The 21,085-nt window shown below is 41.7% G+C and overlaps 1 protein-coding gene across 1 annotated transcript in view; it reads left to right on the top strand.

The window, feature by feature from the left end:
• The first annotated feature begins 6,031 nt into the window (after nt 1–6,031).
• Syt10 (synaptotagmin 10) overlaps nt 6,032–21,085 on the top strand; it is a 65,229-nt gene continuing 50,175 nt past the window's right edge. The window contains exon 1 of the mRNA XM_075960369.1: nt 6,032–6,379. Within this exon, the coding sequence (XP_075816484.1) occupies nt 6,229–6,379 (151 nt within the window). The 5' untranslated portion in view covers nt 6,032–6,228. The remainder of the gene's footprint in view (nt 6,380–21,085) is intronic.

Genomic DNA, 21,085 nt, shown 5'->3' with positions numbered 1-21,085 from the left:
CATGCACCACCTGGTTTCTATGGCAAACTAATGTGGCTACTGGGATTAAAGGTGTGTGTCACCACTGCCTAGTCTGTAAGACTGACCAATTTATTATTAAAATACAAGTGAAACGCCACTACACTTTCTGACTAGTATTCCAGTTGTTTAGGAAATAAAACCAGCAACTCAACCAATAAAGTCTACAACTGGGACTTCATGAAATTAAAGTTTCTATACATCAAATAAAATTGTCAATCTACTGAAGAGGCAGCCTATATAGAATGGGAAACAATTTTTGCTAGTTACACATGAAACAGGAGATTAGTGTCTAGAATAAATAAAGAACTCAAAAAAACTGAACACCAAGAAAACAAAAGAAATCCAACTTTAAAAAAGGGTTCTCAGAAGAAGCGCAAATAGCTAAAAAATATTTACCATCCGTGACCATCAGGGAAATTAACAACTACTTTGAGATTTATCTTATCTCAGTCAGAATAATATCAAACTGCCCTCTAAATTTCCATCTCTGTACCCATAGATTAGTACATCTCTCAGACCTCATCAGAGATGTGGTCTGTGCAGTGGGTGATGCTTGTTTAGAAACTCACAACTGATAAAAAGTGCGAAGTGTGAGCGTCAGAAGAGTGCTGGGCATAAAGGAGACATCTACCACTCCCCCCCACACACCACATACACACACCAAAAAAAAAAAAAAAGGTAAGCGCTAGAGGCAAGAGACAACTGATCAAAACAATGTCTTCTAGCTATGACTAGACTGATGTACTCAGGAACTGAGACCAGTTGTAGTTGCCTGAACAAGTCCTCCACAAGATCCAGTTAGTCAACATTCTAGCACAAGGGAGGAAGGGTTTGTGATCCCTTCCATTCAGTTGAGAAACTGGTGACAGTGGATGGCTTCTGGGGGTGAAAGAGACATTTGAAGGGCAGAGCCCTTGGTAGAGCAACCATGCTCTAGAGGGTGGTTTTTATCGCCAGGAGTATATGGTCAACACAATCTGGACTTTGTGGGGTATTTTCTTAAAAAGTATAAAAAGAGGACATGAGATTGAGAGTGGGTAGTGGGGGAGGGACATATCTGAGAGGAGCTACAGGGAGGAGTAGGGTGTGAATACGGTCAGAATACACTGTATGAGATTCTCAAAGAGTGAAAGGGTCCTCTAAACAAAAGAGCAAGACTGTTATGATTCTGAGTTGTGTGTAGAACACAGAAACGGAGAACATTAGGACAAAATTAAACGCTTGACTATGATCTTCATTCAATCTGAGATTTCTTCTAATCGTTCTTCTTAGTTCCTTTATTGGGGATGGGATCAAGTAATAGCTGAAGTCTAATCTTGGGAAAGATTCCCATGTATCTCTTGTGATTCTCCTTCTTTGAGGACTGGAAAAGGGTTTGGAAAAGAAGGAAATGGAAGAGACTTGAGTAAATGGGGGGGGGACGGAATCACAGTATTGAGTGCTCAACATTACCTCTAGGCATTTCTCTTAGAACCGTCATCTCCAAGCCAGTTTCTCTTACACAACATACAGAAGCCACGGGAAAGCAGGCAGTGACAGGAGTCATTGAAAGGGATGGCTTTGTAGTGGTGTTGCTGCTGCTGTTGTTATTTGACAGGATTTCACTATGTAGGGATTCACAGGTATGAATGCCACCATGTTAGGCATGGTTTAAACTAAGGTACAGTTGAATAATGTACTTGTAACAATCAGTGCTCAATGGCTGTCACTCTAAACAGTACACTACAGCAGGATTCTCCTTCTCTGTGTGTGGATCAGGACATGAAGGCATGTCTGGACTGAAGGCATTTACTTTTTAAGCTGAAATAACTGGCAAGAAGTAAGAATAATAAAGACTACATATTTAAATTCTTGTCATCTTGGCTTTCAACACCAGGGCAGGGTACGACTTTGAATGTAGTGCTTTCTCCCAACTCCTACTGAGGTATTAACAAATGGCAGGGAGCAATGTCTTATGAATGATTTGTGGAAAGGAGCCAGCAACAGAGAGAAGAGATGGGCCATAAGGGCATTCATTGTAGAAGAAAGAAGAGCTTCCAGTGAAGGACCACCCGAGGCAGCGATTCTCTGTCTGTGGTTCCAGAGACCATCAGAAAACACTGATATTTACATTAGGATTCAGGATAGTAGCAAAATTACAGTTATGAAGTACCAACAGAATGAACTGATGGTTGGGAGGAGCATTAGGAAGGCTGAGACTCACCGAGACGTTTACGCAGGTTACAGAAACACAAATGAGAGTAGCAGCGGGGCCAGGACACTGTAAACAAACACCTTCAGAATGGGTTTACTTAACGCTAAAGCAGAAATCAAACATAAGAGGGTTGTTAGAGGGCTCTGCATCGCTCTGCCTCCGCAGCTGTCACTTTCCTTAAGCAAGTGGACTCTGGAAGCGGTATAAAAGACAAATTACTCATCTGTCCCTCCACAGGTCGTTTTGCTCAGCCAGTGCCTTCAGAAGCACACAGTGCGCTGCACACTGTTCTGCCCAGACTGCAGATAAGTGGAGGGCAAGGACGATTGGAAAATGCTCTACTATAATGTGCTGCTTTACTTCTAGCGTACCGTAGATAGCCAATGTTTTTAAACTAGCAGTTTAATATTTTTTATTTCTATCTAGAAACCACCACTCATGATGAAATAAGGAAAAATATCAAATAAAACCTGCAGATTTGAGTGTCTCTTAATCCATGGTAAAAATAGTCTCAGACCACCCAGTTTCCTATGAATCAGGTAAAAATGATTCAACTAATGAGTACTTACTCACAGCACTGCAGTGCCTCGTTCTTACTGTGAGCTTTACCATATCGTCCACCCGACAAACACGAACCACGGATTGACTAGTAGCTTAAAATAAAACTATACATTTTCCCAGAATGGGCAAGCAAACACGTTCAGGATGTTCCTTCTCAGAAATTATGTCTCCCTTGCCTAATAATAGATAATCAAATCCTCGGGTTACAATATGGGAACAAACCACAGGAAAATGTGAGGGTTTTTTCTCTATTTTCCTTTTATTGAAACGGATTTCTTATTAGCACGAGATTATTCTGATTTTACCTTCCCCTACTCCTCCCAGATTCTCCCTGACCACACCTCCCATACAAGTCCACACCCTTTCTCTCTCTTGTCAGAAAACAGGCATCTAAAAACTAATAGTAAAACAGAAAAGATAAAACGTGGATTATGACAAAACAGAAGAAAAAAGAGTTAATGGAGAACACATAGAGATGTAGGGATGCAGACATAAATCCCATAAAACATAAAACCATGAGCCATAAAATATACACAAAGGAATTGTAAGGTTAAAACAAAAAACCCTGAGGCAAAGGACCTACAAAAAAAAATGTCAATGAGTTAGTTTAGTGTTGACCATCTACCGCTGGGCATGTGGCCTGGCCCTAAGTGTGGTTTGTATCCCCAGTGAGACTCTGTTGGAGAAAACTAACTTTAATTTGCAAGCAGTTACCAATTGGAGATAGTGTCTGGGTAATGGGTGGGGGTTTGTGTCTACTTCTTCTCTCAGCACTAGGACCCCGAATGTGGCCCAGACCTGTGCAGGCTCTGTGAGTTTAAATGTGTGCTGCTACTGTTGTGTTTGGAGGGCCTTGTTTCTTTGGTGTCCTCCCATCCACGCTGGCTCTTACAATCTTTTTGCTTCCTCACCTGAAGGGTTCCCTAAGCCCTGAAAGGAGGGATTTGGTGGCAACATCCCATAAAGGATTGACTATTCTAGAGTCTCTCTTTCTATGCACATTGTCTAGCTATGGATCTTGTATTTATTCCTGTCTACTGTAGAAGGAAGCTTCTCTGATAATGGCTGAGCAAAGAGACACTGATCTATGAATATAGCAGACTGCCATTAGTAGCTCCTATGTAGTCTAACTTGTCTGAGGTTCTTGGGCACCCAAGCACCATTGTGTATGAGCTCTGTCTCCTGGAGTAGGATGTACGTGCAATCAGATATTAGTTGGTTATTCCCACAACTTCTGTACCAATACTACCCCAGTATATCTTGCAGGCAGGTCACAATTGTAGATGGAAGGGTTTATAGCTGGGTTGGTGTTTACCTTTCTCCTTTGGAAGCCTGCAGAGTACCTGCCAATACCATGAACACTAGTTCATAGGGGTGCAGGCTCTAGATAGGTGATAGATTCACTTCTCCATATTCAGTGAGTTGTGTAGATGGTGTCTGTATCAATAGGGTTTACTGTCAGCAATAGCTTGGGTTGTTTGGGAATTTCCATAGGGCCGCTTTGGACAACAACTCTAGTAGATTTAACTTATTCCTGGAACTGGAGGCTCGTTTGGTGCTGAGAGATGTCCAGGTGGGCCTCTGTTTCCTCTATCATTTGGCAATGTCAGTTTGATCACTTTCATGTATGTATAAATTTTAGAGGCTTCTACCGTATTACGTTTCTATATGAACCCCCAAGTGGCTGTTAAGTGTCCCTCGCCTATTCCCTCTCTCGCCTCGGCTTCCCTCCTTCTCCTTCTTTGATAGTCTAGCCCAGTACCCCTCCCTTGTGGTGGTTTGAACGAGAATGGCCCCCACAGGCTCACGGATTTGAATACTTAATCACCTGGAAGTGGTACTATTTGAACAGATCGGGAGGTGAGAGCCTGTCAGGTGTGGCCACTGGGGTTCCTGGGTTCAAAAGTCTTTCTGGATACTGGGAGTTGACCCAAGAAATACGGACAGGCTAGAAGGAATAGTGGGGCTGAGGGGGTTCCTGAGGTGGAGGGAGGAAAGCAGGGTGCTCAGCAGGATCTAAATAGTCCCCTGGAGATAAGGATCTGAGAGGAAGGTGAGGCCCAGTAGGTGGCCTGCTTCAGGTCCTGCGGTGGGGCTTGGAAATTAGATTTGGAGGACGGGAAGAAAGTGAAGATTGCCTACCTGATTCCCAGGCTAGTATAGCCAGAAGGTTTCCAGGGAGAACCTCCGGAGTTTGAAGGCTGAACCAAAGGGGTCCGGTGAGGGTCTAAGACTGTGGTAACGCTCTGTTTTATCCCTGGAAACCCTGGGAACGTGGCCAAGAGGGAGGCGTGGCGACAGCAGCTGGCCTGCTCCACAGCTGGGGATAAGACTGGGGGAACTGGAATTGGCGGACCTAGGGAAGGTGAAGATCAATCGTCCACCTTGACTGGCCGGCGTGAAAGTGGTTTTTAAAACTAAGTAGTTGCATTTATCAAAGCCTGTGGCAACTGTTTTCTAATTTTATTTTGTATATTCAGCTTCATTGGTGGTTTTCACCCATTTGAATTAGAGAAATTCAGACAGGGGGAGTCATGATACCCCAATTAATGCCTTTTATTCTAGACAGGCTGAGAAAAAAAGACTTCAAAACAATGTCTTTACAAATAAGCCCGTGCCGGTAGCAGACTGCACTTCCCCTGATCCCCCACACTCCTCCTTTTGTCACGGAAATCTTGTTTTTGCACTGTTTAAGTCGCTAAGAAAAGAGGAAGGGGGATCAAGTCGCGCATCTCCGTCACCAGTTAAGATTTTAATAAATAAAACTCTGACGGGTGACATGTTTCGTTCTATTATCTACCTGAGAGGGCTGAATGCAATGAATTAAAGATGCCATGTTCTCAGCACCAGGTAAACCAGCTTCGGAGGAACCAAACTGCTGTTGATTAGATGTTCTCACCTAGAATGCTCCCAATCCCTTAATCATCATTGTCCCAAGTCGTTTGAAAACAAATTTTAAACAGCTGTCCCTCCGCTTTGCATGGACCTGTCCTCTGGTTACTCTTGCATTTTTTTAAAATATATATATATTTTTTTTTCATCAGTTCTGGAATGGGGAATGACTTTTTTTTAAGAGATGCAGACTCTGGGAGAGACCAGGGAAAGTTGGATTGCAAGGAGAAGATGAGAAGAGGGTAACGGGGCTTCAGGTGGGTGTGGGGGAACCGCGGGAGGGTCGGGTCACCGCTGCTCCCGCTGCCCGCGCGAGCCTGCGATTGGCCGCGCCGCCTAGCACCCGGGGAGGCGCCGCTCCGCGCGCCACCGCCCCTCGCTCCCCACCGGCTGGGCTCCGCGCGCCTCCGAGCGCTCCGAGGAGAAGCGCAGACCTGGCAACAGCGTCCATCTGTGCGCGCCGCCCTCCTGCGCCCTAGCCCGCCATGGGGCCAACTTGCAACTCCTAGGGCTCAGCCTAGGGCCAAGAGAAATCCGAGAAGCAACAAGCAGAAGCCAAGATGAGTTTCCGCAAGGAGGATGGCGTGAGCAGCCTGTGCCAGAAGGCACTGCACATCATCACCGAGCTGTGCTTCGCGGGCCAGGTGGAGTGGGACAAGTGCTCGGGCATCTTTCCCGCCGATAGGGCCAGCCAGGGAGGAGGTGGCACAGGTAAGGGGATCGACCTGAGCTGTCCCGGACAAGAGGTATCTTTGGGGCAAGCTTCCTGGCTGTCGCCTATCTCGCCTGGCTAGGGTGACTTGCTGGCTTAGTTTGTCGCCAGCACCTGCTGGTCTCTGCTCCTAGGCGGATCTCACGCTCTCCCACCTGCTGCTCTGGCGCCCCAGGGACTCGATGCCCTGGCTCGTCCTGACGGTCGCAAATGGGACCACCAGGCCTGGCGGGAGAATCTGCACTTGGCCTCAAGGAACCTGCTCATAGGACTGAGTCGGCCCTAAAATGCAGAAAGGGTCCCTCAGCTATAACTTTCGGATGCAACCTGTCGAGCTCTCTAAAGCTTCCAAGGCCTTTCATAACGCACATGTAATTTTCTAGTACTTCTTGGCAGCGATGGTTAAAGGGTAGGGATTATTGATACCTGCCGCTCAGGTCACTTGTCAAGAAAAAGAGATTCTAAAATCCTTTCCACACTACTTACAGGTTTCCAGAGCCATGAAAGCAAATGATGGGGGGCGGGGGGGGAGGCGAGGGGGATGGGGGAGAGAGGAGGAGTTGTGATCAAATGACCCCAGGGTCACTTAATCGCTTTCGGAGATGCACTGTTTCCTTATGTAGAGTCCTTGTGGCATTCGCTTTGTTTTCTCCGGTCCTTTTGGTCCCTGGGCAGGGGTTTCTGGCTTGAGAAGGGAGAATAGCTAGGGCAACAGGTAAACGCAACCCCAAAGTCAGGCTCAGGAGAGAGGAGAACACAGTTACTGCTCCACCATTCACGCTGGGCACTAGACAAAGGAAGGGAGAGGTGGTGGGATGGGAATGGGTTTGATTTAGCTGGGACTTAGGGCTGTTTACATGGACCGTCTCTAAGGTTTTCAAATGCTCTGCCGATGGCAACAGAAGCAGAGGGGGGGGGTTGTCTGAGCCTGTCAGAGCCAGGGATTCATGAAGCAGAATGAAACATTATTGCTGCTGTCAGTGTGATAGGGTCAGGCAGTTTTTGAATGTATGAACACAACCCAACGTCATTTTTGTTGTTTAGTGGGTGTTAGAGTCTTGAGAGTAAATGCAACTGAACAGTGGAAGGGGCCATTTAAACAGTGTGCGTGTGTGCGTGTGTGTGTGTGTGTGTGTGTGTGTGTGTGTGTGTGTGTTATGCCTGATGTGCTAGGGTGTAATAAATACCGACGTGCCGGGACTGTAGAGATCTCTAGAAAGATCTCTAGAGCTCTTCTGAAATGTCTTTAAGCGACCATTACGCCAAGGCTGAGAGCTCAGGAAGCGAGAACACTTCATTCTAAGGACGTGTGTCTTTGTCACTTACATTTGTTGCTGAGGCTGCAGCTCTTAATTCTTATTCTTTCTTGACCCTTGTGACCACAAACCAAGATGTGGGTTCCTGGAACTCATTGGCAGCAATGTGGAAATTGCTTGACGATTGGAAACTAGAACAGGACTGGGTTCTAAACTGTCCAAAATGTGTGATTGTGTAAATTCAGGGTAAAAGATGTTATATAAACTGGAGAAAGAGTTCTGAGGTTATTCTAATCACAATAGGGCTTCACCCTAGCCCTAATTCCATAAGACATTCTCTCGGGAACGAAGATAAAGAAAAACAACTCTTAGCAATGGTGTGACTATATTTCTCTCTTTAAGGAAAACACATACTATAAAAGTAGAATGCTATGTCTAATATGTGAACATACAGAATAGCTCTCACTAGACAGGAGTAGTCCATAAACTGCATATGACATATGAAAATAGACAAGATTCCTCTCCTTTTTCCATTTGTAAATTGCAAAACAGTTAAAAACAAACTGCTCTGATTTTAAAGTAGCATCCCAATATTAATGGATCATTGAAGCAGATTCAATGATTATTTGCTAAAGGTTTGATCCCATCAGCTAGATACTCGGATGCACGTTGTTCTGTAGATTGTCTTACAGTGAGTTCCCTTTATTATGGCTCCTACATAAAAGCACTTCCAATAGTTGATGCCAACTGCATTGTAGACAGAACACCAGTGACTGCTATTGAAACAGCTAATGGCTCACTTTTAAAGGAACCATTACATGGTATTAGACTTATATTACAGTAACCATCTCGAAATTTGAAATTGCATCACTATTCATTCCTTCATATAGTGATAGCAAGAGAAAGGGTCACGTGATCCCAGATAACGTCATCACCACAGTAAGGGAGCTAGATTTCGAGTTTATCATTAAGACAGAGATGCAACCCCTGAGGGTCCACAGTCCAGCCAACCAAGCCCAGATATCGATAAAATGTTTAAGATTTAGATTGTTGCGGCTAATGTTAATTAAACTGCCCATTTAAAATGCCTTATAAAAGTCACTCTATGAATCAACATAGTATTATGAAGTCCATCATGTGTAAGTTTTAGAAAATTAGATGTGGGAGAAGTTTAAAAACAACAACAAAGAAAACCACTGATTGATTGGTGTCTTCTTCCCCAAAACAGATATGTCACCCTACAAATTCACTTAGTGCACAGGATATAATTGAGAAAGTTTATGGAAAATGCAAAAATATTAGCTTTGTCTTGGGTATTATTTCTAAAATATACCATAATAGTATGCAGAATCATGTTAAAGTGGTTTTAGGCTCATTTCTGGATAGCCTTTGATTGCTGCTGAGACATTTATTGAGTTTAAGAAGCTTGAACTGCCTAAGAGTCAGAGCTGCTAATCCACAAGCTAATCAAGGTCATTGAAGTTTAATGTCACAACCACACTCACACCATAGCTGTGGATAGCTAACCTTAATATAAATATTTTAATGAGCATTTAATCCATCAGTGTTCAGATTTTTTGTGTGCAATTTCAATATGTGAATACAATTCTTTAAAAAAAAAGGATACATTATTCCAAGTTTTTTTCTATTCTTTAGAAGCACATTAATGAGGAGATATTTAACCAAAAAAAATTCTTTCTAGTCGACATTGATACAGTTAATGTGCACGTTAAGCCCATAAATATATGCCTAGATAAATCTGAGTGCATTCTAAGGACTCAATAAATATTTGTGTACAGTAAAATTCTAGCAAAGTAGGAAGTCTATATAAAAAACAAATACCCTTTGAGTTATAATGAGGAGGTGCCCCAGTTAGAAGCTGATAAAAAAAAATCTGAAGTGCACTTAATAAACCCAGTCTACTGAGCTGGAAGTGCAAACACTTTACCTTAACCTGTACTAGATAAACTCAAATCACTACTTCAGCCTACAGCCAAGCATCACAAAAAGATTATACCAATATTGCTAACCGAAGGCCAGCATTCCAAATTCAAAATATGATCTCTGCCTTATTTCTTGTACCATTATAAATAAAAAATCGTGGATCAGAGCCACTCGGAGGCAATTGTCTGCATTTTGAGAGTGTAAGAAGACTCTCTAGATTCACGTTGATAGGATTAATGTGCACTTTAAATCACTAGGATCCAATGTCTTCGAAGACAGAGCTTTGTTTCCTGTAACATCCCCCATACTGGAAAGATCCGGGGCGCAGACTAGAGACTGGATAATTTGTTGAATGAATAAAATGGTTTCCGTAATGACCCCAGGAGCGAAGGAGCATGTGGCTTAAGGAGCAAGGACTTGATGCAATAAAAACCCACCACTAAAACTTTTGCTAGTTATTCAAGCTTAACCAGGAATCATTATTTTGTAGATATGAAAACAGAAGCAAAAAAACAGTTTATACTTTAATTACAAATCACAACCAGTTACTGGTGAATATATTTAAGAACCTAGACCTGCCGGGCCGGGGTGCACACATCTTTAATCTCAGTACTTGAGAGGCAGAGGCAGGCAGATCTCTGTGAGTTTGAGGCCAGTCTGGTCTACAAGAGCTAGTTCCAGGACAGACTCCAAAGCTACAGAGAAACCCTGTCTTCAAAAACAAAAAAGAACCTTCTTAAATCCTAGCTGTTATAGCAAATACTGGTAAACTGGAATTTTAACTAATTTTTTTTAGATTTATTTATTTATTATGTATACAACATTCCTTCCATGTACACCTGCACACCAGAAGGGGGCACCAGGTCTCATTACAGATGGCTGTGAGCCACCATGTGGTTGCTGGGAATTGAACTCAGGACCTCTGGAAGAGCAGTCAGTGCTCTTAACTGCTGAGCCTTCTTGCCAGCCCCGAATTTTAACTATTTAACAATTCCATTTATTCTGTTCTCTATAATGTATGAGAAGGCACCATTAAAATTTCCCACTTAAAATTAACTCAAAGCCAGAACCTTTCTTCATGTTAGATTTCCTACCCTCCAAATAGAAGATAGGTTATTCACTTGTCCCACTTGAACATATGCATTCATGGACACCTAAGTGTGTGCAACTATCTTCTCATATTCTAGTCTAAATAGAATTGATTCATATTAACAATAAAGGCATGTAAAAGATTTCTATTATTAATGATATTATTATTATTATTATTTTATGTGTATTGGTGTTTTCCCTGCATGTATGCCTGTGCCCCATGTGTGCACAGGCCAGCATGTCAGAGCCCCTGGAGCCAGAGTTACAAACGGCTGACAATTGCAAGGTGGGTGCTAGGAACCAAACCTGGGTTCTCTGCTGAGCAAGTTCTCTAACCCAATGCAAAGGAGTTTTCTGTATTAAATGTAGGTAATGTTGAATTCATACAGTTTCACATGTGTCTCTTTTTATGTGCTCATAGCCAAATGTATAATGGAGAAAGACGTTAGAACAAAATAAATTATTTTTCTAATTCATAATTATTTTTTCAAAGATCAGTAAAAATTGATTTGTATATTTTCCTGTCAAATTTAGGAACTAACAGTCTCTTTTGTTACTAAAATTTATAATCGCGAAACCATGAAAGCAGAGTGACGGTACAAAGGAACGAAATTCCTTTTCTCAGAGGTCCTGAAATATGATTAGTTCATGAGCCAAGGAGACAGGACTCTCTGATAACAAGTATTTTAATAAAGGCCAGTAAATTATACTTTCTCATTTCTCACTTGTACAGTGTCAATTCTACTGACCAAGTTTAGAAATTTAACCCCGGTGTGAAGGTATAGTTTCTTATTACTAACAATAGATTTCCTTTGCTTTATAGCATCAAATCTACCATAAGGACCCTCTGAGCTGTAAGAACTGAGAGGAATATGGGTCTAGCAGACTGTCATGGAAAACTACACGCACACATTCTATTTCCTGTATGCTCAATACAAAGTCAGCCCCGTAAGTCCATAGGCTCCACACTAGTGGATGGGAAAGACTTAGAGAAACAACTGCGTCAAGCTTGCGCAGATCCCTCTCCTTGCCATTGCTCTTTGAATGAGCAGTGTAGCAGCGATCTACAGAGCATTTGCATAGTGTTAGGTACTGCAGGAAATCTAAGGATGATTTAAAGTGTTCTGAAGGATGCCTACTGGTCTGGCGACATCACCCCAATTTATGTAAGAGAATGGAACAGCTGGAGGACCATTCCCACTCAGTGCTGTAGAGTAGTTCATTCTCACCTCTCTTCTCAGCCCCTCCTTCTCCTCTGTGAAGTTGTGCTATGAAGCACTGTAGTCTGAAGGATACAGCCATCTGGGATGGAAGGGAAGAAAGGACCACTTGTTACGTTTTTGTTGAATAAGAAACATTACTGCCAGTTCTTAACTGTCACCCTCTCCTTGGTCTTCCCTTAGTCTTGTTTCTGAACTCAGAGAATTATAGAAAAATAGGCTAAATATTCTAAATTTTATTGTAATTTCTAATCTACTGCAGTAGGAGTTGATGATACATCTAAAAGACAGTTTTAGCCTTGTGCTTTTATTCAAGTGTGTTTTGAGTTCTTACTGTGTGAAATACAGTGCACCATTATTTTATACAGCACCAAGAAATCTAAGAGAATGTTGTCGATAGATTAGGTGTCAATGCTCTCATTTTTAAATTTAATTTGATTTATTTTAAAAGTTATTATTTTTTTATTTTAGAGCCTATAATAAATTACATCATCTCCCCCTTCCATTTCTTCTGTCTAATGTGGTTGTTCTCAGCCTTCCTAATCCTGTGACCCTTTAATACAATTCCTCGTAATGTGATGACCCCCCAGTCATAAGATTATTTTATTGCTACTTCATAACTGTAATTTATATCTGTGTTTTCTGATGGTGACCCTTGTGAAAAGGTCATTTGGCTTCAACGGGGTCGCGATCCACAGGTTGAGAAATGCTCCAAACCTTACCACATACCTCTCCGCATGCTTTTTCAAACACGTGGCCTTTTTGCTTTCATTTCTTATTACATGCATACAGTACAGAATATATGCATGTTCCTAAACAGCACCTGTTTGATCTATAGGTTACTTGCATGTATGTTTTCAGGCTGACCGCTTGGTACTGATAACTAGTTGGCGTGCTCTTCCCTGGAGAAGACCACCTCTGCCAGTCCTAACGGTCTTGGTTACCTGTAGTTCTTTTTGTAGGGAGGAGACCTCCAGGGCTTCTCCCTATCCACGATGGCATGTCTATTGCCATCCTTGTTCAGCTCATGTGTAGGAAGTCATGGAGACTTTATGGGTGTAGCTTCTGACGTTCCGAAGAGACCCCCGTCTCACAGCAAACTCCCTAATATTCTGGTAGCCTTAGGTGTGATAGTTCAGTGTTTTCTCATCACATGAAATGTTACTATCCTTTAAACTTAAGCAGATTTTTTAAATTGCATTTCCTAAACATGTAAGAAGAAAAAAGTCCAAAAGTTCTAAGTTCATTGGAGTAATTTTAAAACTTAACTTTTTGTTTGTTTGTTTTTGTTTTTTCTAGACAGGATTTCACTGTGTAACAGCTCTGGCTGTCCTGGAACTCAGTCTGTAACCCAGGCTGGCCTTGAATCACAGAGATCCCCATGCCTCTGGCGCCCAAGTGCTGGAACGATAAGCTGTGCCACTACTACCCAGAAAAACTTAACTTCTTTACATTTTCCCTTATAGAGTGGGGAATTGAACCCAGGGTCTGTGTATACTGGGCAAACACTCTTACCACTGGGCTACACCTCAGGCCTCAAAGCTAAAATTCTGAGTCCAATTCTTATGAGTCGGTTTTTAATTCAGAATCAATATTGTACTTGTTCTTTAGCCATTTTCAGACTGTGTCACGGAGAGAATTGACGCATCATTTCTTTCTAAAAGGAATCCATATTAATAAAAAATCCATTAGTTATTGTTCTGTATGGCTTTCTGGGCAAAATGTTGAACGTTAACAACGTGGCCAATAAATTTTATTCCATCACCTTTATTAGCAATTCCCACTAAGGATTTAGTGTGTAAGGATGAAGTACTATATTACCATTTGCTGAAGTACATTTCTTCACGCTGTAAAATTCTTATATCGATTTGTATATGGGTGCGTTTGCTTTAGTGCAGATGTAACTACACCACAGTCACTTCCTGGCTGTTAGAAACTTTATTAAACCATAACTACTCATGCATGTTGCAGTGGTTCTCAACCTTCCTAATGCTGAGACCCTCTAATACAGTTCCTCATGTTGTGATGACATATAGCCATAAAATCATTTCATTGCTACTTCGTAGCTGTAATTTTGCTACTGTTTCAAATAATAATATAAAGATCTGATCTGCAGGATATCTGATGTGTGACCCCCCAAAGGGGTTGCAGCCCACAACTTGAGAACTACTGATCTATTGTGACCTCAGCAACAGGAGATATTTAAAAACACAATTTTATCATCAGTTAAGTATGGTATTAATGCAAACATTTTTCATTTACTGTAACTCAAAGGAAGGGCAAGGGGAAATGAAATTAAAATGGAACTCCTCAGAGGCACTGTGCAAGGGCATGCTGATTGTATTATATGCCTAATGCAGAAATGAACAGTAATTGCTTGCCAGTGTTCAGATCCCCTTTCCATCATAGTTAGAGAACTCTTGGTGCCTAGTTCAGTTTGTGGTGTGACCACTGACTAACTTGTGAAGGTGGGGACATCAGAATGTGAGCCTCGGTCTGAAATGTCGAATACAAAGGCTGTATCCTCCAAAACCATGATGAGCTATCCCCTCATCCTCCCTTCCCCTGGATATTTTCATTCAGACACCTGGGATGTGGGCTTGGTCGCTTTCCCTGTAACCCTGGGAAAGAAAAACTCATCAGGGGAGCAAAAAAATTCCTTGGTGTTGCTGAATCTGCCCTTGACTGCTTAAGTTTTCACTCTTTCTCCCTTAACGAAAGAAACATCCCCCTGTCTAAGTCAGTATGAACTTGGTTCTTTGTTACAGAAACCAGAGCTGTGGCTGAACGATTATAACGCGAATACCCAACGAATAGTATAAATAAGTGAACTTCATTAATAATCCCCCAAAGTCCTTTTATTTAATAAAATCCACTGGTTTGAGTTTTACTCTCTGCTCCCTTCTCTTGTGGTATGGTGCCATAAACAAAGGTGTGGTCTATGGTCTAGAATCTGTGGTCACGAAATGAAGAATCAAAGAACCACCAACAAACAAAATACTTAAAACACCCCCGCACAAAACTACAGTTGCTCATTAACTTTAAATTTTCACTGTGACACATTTTGAAAAACTAAAATGAGTGTAATTTCAAAAAAAATAAATAAAAGCTAAAGTAGGAAGTCATGAGTTTGAGAGGGAGAAGAGACACCTTAGGAGCTTGGGAGGAAGGAAGGGACAGGTTCTCAACAAAAGGCTAAAAACCTAAAACAATGGGGAAAGGCTCAGGCAGAAACAGTGTTAATGAAGCACAGGCTGTTGAGGGTGTGACATTCAGTGTATGCTTTTCTAAGCGATCACCACCAACTGTGTTAAGCCAAAGGTCAACAGATCTGACCTATTCACAGGCCACAGTGAATCCTGCCCTTTGAAATGTGAAGACCAAATCACTTGGTCTTCATCAAAGACTCCGTTCATCTGGAATCTTCTGCAGACACATGCCTCCTTAGAGTGGTCTGACATCTTTTTTTCAGAACTCTGAGGCTTTATTTCGCTGTGTCAAAGCATGCTGAAGAGTAAAGTTAGAGCATGCGCAGTTGCATGGACGTGTCTACATACCTAGCAATAGGACAGTGCTTATGCAAATGTATGCGCGCAAACCACAGCTCCAATAGTTTCATCTGATTGTCTGGAAGCCTAATCTAATTTCTGTAAACTTTATTTACTGCCAATCTCATCAAGATATAATGCAATGACAGTTGTGTAATGAAATCTTTTAAATTGTCTGGAGACTGAAATTTTCAGCTCCGGGAGACCTTCTCCTCAAGCTCGCCTGTTGTAGTGAGTAGCTTGATTCGAAGGCAGGGTGTTCAGACTGCCACCCAGGCATAGACGCTGGGCCTCTTTGCTTAGTGGTCTCCCCCGTCCCCCTTTCCTCTCTTCTGTAATGATCTTCTGTAAACTGGGGTGAACAATACTACCACAGGTTTACAAATTCAAACATTCCAATTCTCAAACCATGGGCCAGGCTTCTCACTTGGAAACTCACACCTGTAAGCCAATGTCTTCGCACGAATTCCCTTACTGAGGACAGACCCATACTGTGCCATTTCGTAAATGCAAGCACTTATAACCTTGGGGTTTATCACATTCTCCTGGAGAGCCGAACAGCAAACAAGTAAAAACCAGAGAGACCCGGACAGCTGCAGCTGATCTTACACTAAAGCAGTCATGGCTTCCAGATTTCTGAAGCAGGCAGGCAGGTGCATGTACAACCATCCCATGATGCTTTTCTATGGAGTTTTCACCCTCCTTTACCTTAGAGACTCCATTTCTATTTTTTTTACTCTCTAAACTTCTCATAGACTATCACAAATTGATTGACGATTGACTGGAAAAACAGTAACAAGAACTTTTAACCTCTCCTGTCCCAAGACCTATTCTCCCAGCAACTTTCAGGACCATCCTGGAAAACCAAGTGGGCCAGCTCGTCCATCTTTGCCTCAGACCTTCCACGGGACTTTGGCTTTAGCGCTCTGCCTGCGCCTCTGGTATTGTTTACCAATTCCCTTCGTCAATTTTAAGCATCTGAAATGTTTCATTTCAGCTAGAAAGAAAAGCCTGTGTCAGCGCCATATGCCACTCTAGTTGCTGCCCTTCCTTCTACTCTCTCTCTCTCTCTCTCTCTCTCTCTCTCTCTCTCTCTCTCTCTCTCTCTCTCTCTCTGAGTACAGTTCTTGAAGTGATTATCTCTGCCCACAGAATGCAGTCCCTCACTATCACTTATTTCTTTTTATTAAAATTTGATTTTTAGATTAATTTTATGCATATGAGTGTTGGATATCTGTGCATCATGTGCATGCCTGGTGCCCAAAGGAGACACCAGGACATAGGATTCCCGGGAACTGGAGTTAGAACACCTGTGAGCTTCCATGTCGGGACTGAGAATGGAATCCAGGTACTCTGCAAGAGTTCTTATCCTTGGAGCCATCTCCAGCCCCTTTCATTTATTTCTTAAACCGTATTGATCATGTTAAATCACAATTACAAAAATACCATTGAAAAATTTCTGGATCTTTGCTTAGCCCTTCAATGGGATTCTTACTTTGTTGAATTAATTTTGTTGTAAAATATTAAATCATAAGGACACGGGCATCAAGCCTTTGCTCTCATTTTGAATATTTATACAAAATACAGTGCTAAATAATTTCCCCCAAGTTTCTCAGTGGTAGGATAGATATCGATACCAGTATCTGAATGGTGCTGTAAAACGGGTCTGTGGTTCTATCTTCCTTATAGAATACTCTCTACACATTCCCTCCAAATGATCCTCTAGCTATCTAGTTAGTCAGAGATCAACAGACAATGGAGGAGCTCTTTAAATGTAAAGGTTTAAATCTGAAACGCTCTGCACAAAGTCATGTATTCTATACCGAACCTCCAGCTAGTGATACTGCTTCGGAATGTGGTAGAAACTACAGCAGGTACAGCCGAGCTGGAGAAAGTAGAACACTGAGCACTGAGTCTGTCTTTGGGAAACAGGTGTGTGTGTGTGTGTGTGTGTGTGTGTGTGTGTGTGTGTGTGCAGTTTTTTGAGCCAGCATCTCACTGTATAGCTCAGGCTTCCATGAACTCACTCTGTAGCCTAAGTTTATCTCAAACTCCTGTGATGTTCCTTCCTCAGTTTGCTGGGTGCTGGGATGAGAGGCACGAGAGACCACTCCTGGCTTTGGAGGCCATCTCTATCTTAGCCCTGAGCCCTTTTGCATTTTCTACTTCCTGTGTACTATAAAGAACTTACACACACCGGATGGTGGTGGTGCACATGTTTAATCCCAGCACTCGGGAGGCAGAGACAGGCAGATCTCTGTGAATTCGAGGCCAGCCTGGACTGCAGGGAGAGTTCCAGGACAGGCTCCAAAGCTACAGAGAAACCCTTTCTTGAAAATAAAAAGTGTAAAAAAAGAACTTGCACCCTTTCATCATCATGATGCTCCACTCAAGCATGTGGGGCTGAGTGACCATGGACCAAACCTTTTGCATCTGTGATCCAGAAATCTCCCTTCATTTGGAGGTGTCTTGTCACAATGAGAACACCAGCAATCACATGACTTCTAATGCATGTTTTCAATTTATTCCACGTGACCATGCCATAGAAAACAGTCACTGAACACAGAAGGTTGAGTAAGTGTGTCCTTGTCTGGAGGACCAAGCGGTGGGAATATTGGTAAGACGACACTGGTGGAAGAGGGACAGCAAGAGTCAACCCAAAGTCCCTCATCCATATATAAAGCCCTCAAAACTCTGAAAATTGGTAAGAGTTTGTGAATGGTACCAATCTGACACTAGTAACTTACCTGACTTGGCATTAATTAAGGCTGTACATTATTATGGCCTATAATAATCCCACTTATGTATATGTGGTCACAGATATTAGTATTGTCCTTGATTTCTGGATAATATTCTAGGAAGTATATATACTGATAGATAATATCCAAATAAAAATATTTTAAAATACATTGTATTTTAACAATTTGGGTTAAAAGAATGGCAAGACAGGTCTATTCATAATGATAATACTAGTGTCCAGTGTGTGTATGAGAAGGCCATGGAGTAGAAGAGGCAGAAAGGAACCCATGGGAGTGGCATCATTGGCCTTACTATTCTAGGATGAACACAAGGATGCCCCTTGATAAAACAGGAGGAAAAATGCATTGAGACTGCAGGAGGCCTCTAAAAATCACAACCAACTAACACTGATCAGAATAAAGAACAGACAGCGAAGCTGGACCCAAAGCCAGAGGCAGAAGCCCAGAGGCACTGTCAGATGTCCGGAAAAGTCTGGGTTCATCGAGAGGGACATGAGACCAAGAGGATGGAGTGAGCAAACATCTCAGCTGCAAAAACAAGACTTGTTGCTTTCTGCTGTCTTGTTTGTGCTGATAGGATAAACTACCACTATCAGAAGTGTTCTGGTGGTTTGCAGAAGTATGGCTCCCAAACTGATGGGATATTTTAGAAAGAAAAAAAATGGTAGAAGAAAAATAGAAAACATACTCAGGTTCACACAGGGCTCTGAACTAAATTAGTACTTTGAATGTCAAAGCCTTCTCTCTGGGACAGTGCTGCTACAGGATGTTCCACTCAAAGGAAAAGGAGAGATATTGCCAATGACCACTGAAATCCCACATAATCCTGCGGGTCTCCATCTTCGTTCTTGGCTCCAATTTTGTTAGAATAACTGTTGAGAACTTTAGTTTTAAAGTGTACAGAATAATATAAGGTAAATGGTACCTTATAAAGTAAGGTACCATTGATTAAGGTAAATTAAGACCGCAGAGTTGGATCTGCCTTTATGTTACTCCAATAATAACACAAATTACATAGTTGATGAATAAAGACTTTCTTCATAGTTCTAAAACTAAGAAGTTTGATATCAAGGGCCTTCGTGCTGCTCCAGAATTCGTAAGTCTAACAATTACCCTTCAGTTACTAACCACTCTTGGAATAACATCAATCCATGATTGAACTATGGACTGACCCTCGTGACTATGGCCCCTCTTATATGGCCACACTTCCCAGCCCAACTGCTTTTGTGTTAATGTTTCCAAGATAAAAACCTTGGGGAATACTTTGAAAGCCTAACAGACATGTCATCATCTTTATTCATCTTGTAAAACGTAGTTAATAGACAGAAAGCAGTTTAATTCACACGTTTTTCTCTTTTCCTCAAGTTATGGTGATAATATGTAATACAATAGTAAAAAATATAAACTCTAAAATGTGAGGGAAAGCCTTCCTTATCAATAGGCTTCGAATAGAAAGCTGTTGTAGTGGTATAGAGAAATATCAGTGCCTATCACAATTAGGCAGTAGTAAAAAAACTGGAAAATGGCCTCCCATTTCAGTTAGGAAAAAACAAAGCTTTGGAAGACTAGTAAAAATTAAGAGACAATATTTCTCTAAAATTGTAGAAATTTGTAACCTATATGGCATCTCTTTCACAAGTGGAACTATGAAAATATCCAGTAAAACTAAATCTATTTGAGATCCATGCCAATAATTTCTTTTTGACCTTTGTTTTAGAATATCAGTCACAAACAAGAAGAAAGATACAAAGATGCTCAATGTAGCTGTGTTACACTCCCAAGCTGGGCTTAAGCTATATATCTATTATGATTAATTATTATAGAAAATTATATCAACCTGAAATTATAATCCATTACTGGGGGAAAAGGTAAATTGAAGGAAGAATTTTGTAGCAAATAATTTATATAAAATATTATTTTGTAATTATAAATATTTAAAATTTTATAAAATACATTTTGTCTATAAGTGCCAGGCTTAGACATATGCATCCAGTCAGTGTCAATGATTAATTCCAAAGATCGTGACACAATGTAACGACAACCATGTTTAAAAGAATTTGAAACTATTCTGCTTTGGTGTCCTGGGACTGTCATAAAAATATACTCCAGAATGGATGACCTAAAGAACAAGAACTTACTTCTTCATCCAGGCAACTAGAGTCTGAGGGCAAGGTATCGGCAGGGTTGAGACTGCTGTCCTTGACCAATGTGATGGCTAGATTTATATCAAGTGATACCAACTATAGTTATCTGAAAGGAGGGAACCTCAACTGAGAAAATGCTTCTATAAGACTGTAGAGTCAGCCTGTAGAATATTTCCTTAATCAGTGATTGATGGGGGCACCAAGCCTATGGCAGGTGGGGACACCATTGGCATAGTGGTCCTGGATTCTATAAGAAAGCAGGCTGAGCAACCCATGGAAAACAAGCCAGCAAGCAGCACTCCTCCATGGCCTCTGCCTCAGCTCCTGCCTCCAGGCTCCTCCTTGCTTAAGTTCCTATCCTTACTTCCTTTGATGATGAATAGTGATAAGGAATAGGTGAGTAAACCCTTTCCTGCCCAACTTGGGTTTTTTGGTCATTGTGTTTTGTCGCTGCAAGAGAAACCCTGACTAAGGCAGCCAGGACGACCATCCTATCCCATGTCTTTATGCGATTTTTCCATCTGGATGTATCTGTGCCCTCACCTCTCCTCCTCTTTAAATGTGTCAGTGGGTAAGGCTGGATCATATTACTTGATTTTACCAAAATTGCTAAAAGTTGCTTTTCTCAAATAAAGTCATATTTTAAAGTTATTACATCAAGAGATAAATTTAGAAAGGGATAAAAGACAGACACAATCAGTGATATATTCCTAACATTTTTGCTTAAACAGAGGAAATTGGATTT

This window comes from Microtus pennsylvanicus, chromosome 2 (assembly GCF_037038515.1).
Source record: "Microtus pennsylvanicus isolate mMicPen1 chromosome 2, mMicPen1.hap1, whole genome shotgun sequence".
NCBI classification, from domain to species: Eukaryota; Metazoa; Chordata; class Mammalia; order Rodentia; family Cricetidae; genus Microtus; species Microtus pennsylvanicus.
The sequence above is the reverse complement of the archived record's forward strand: the minus strand, read 5'-3'. Positions and strand labels throughout refer to the sequence as shown.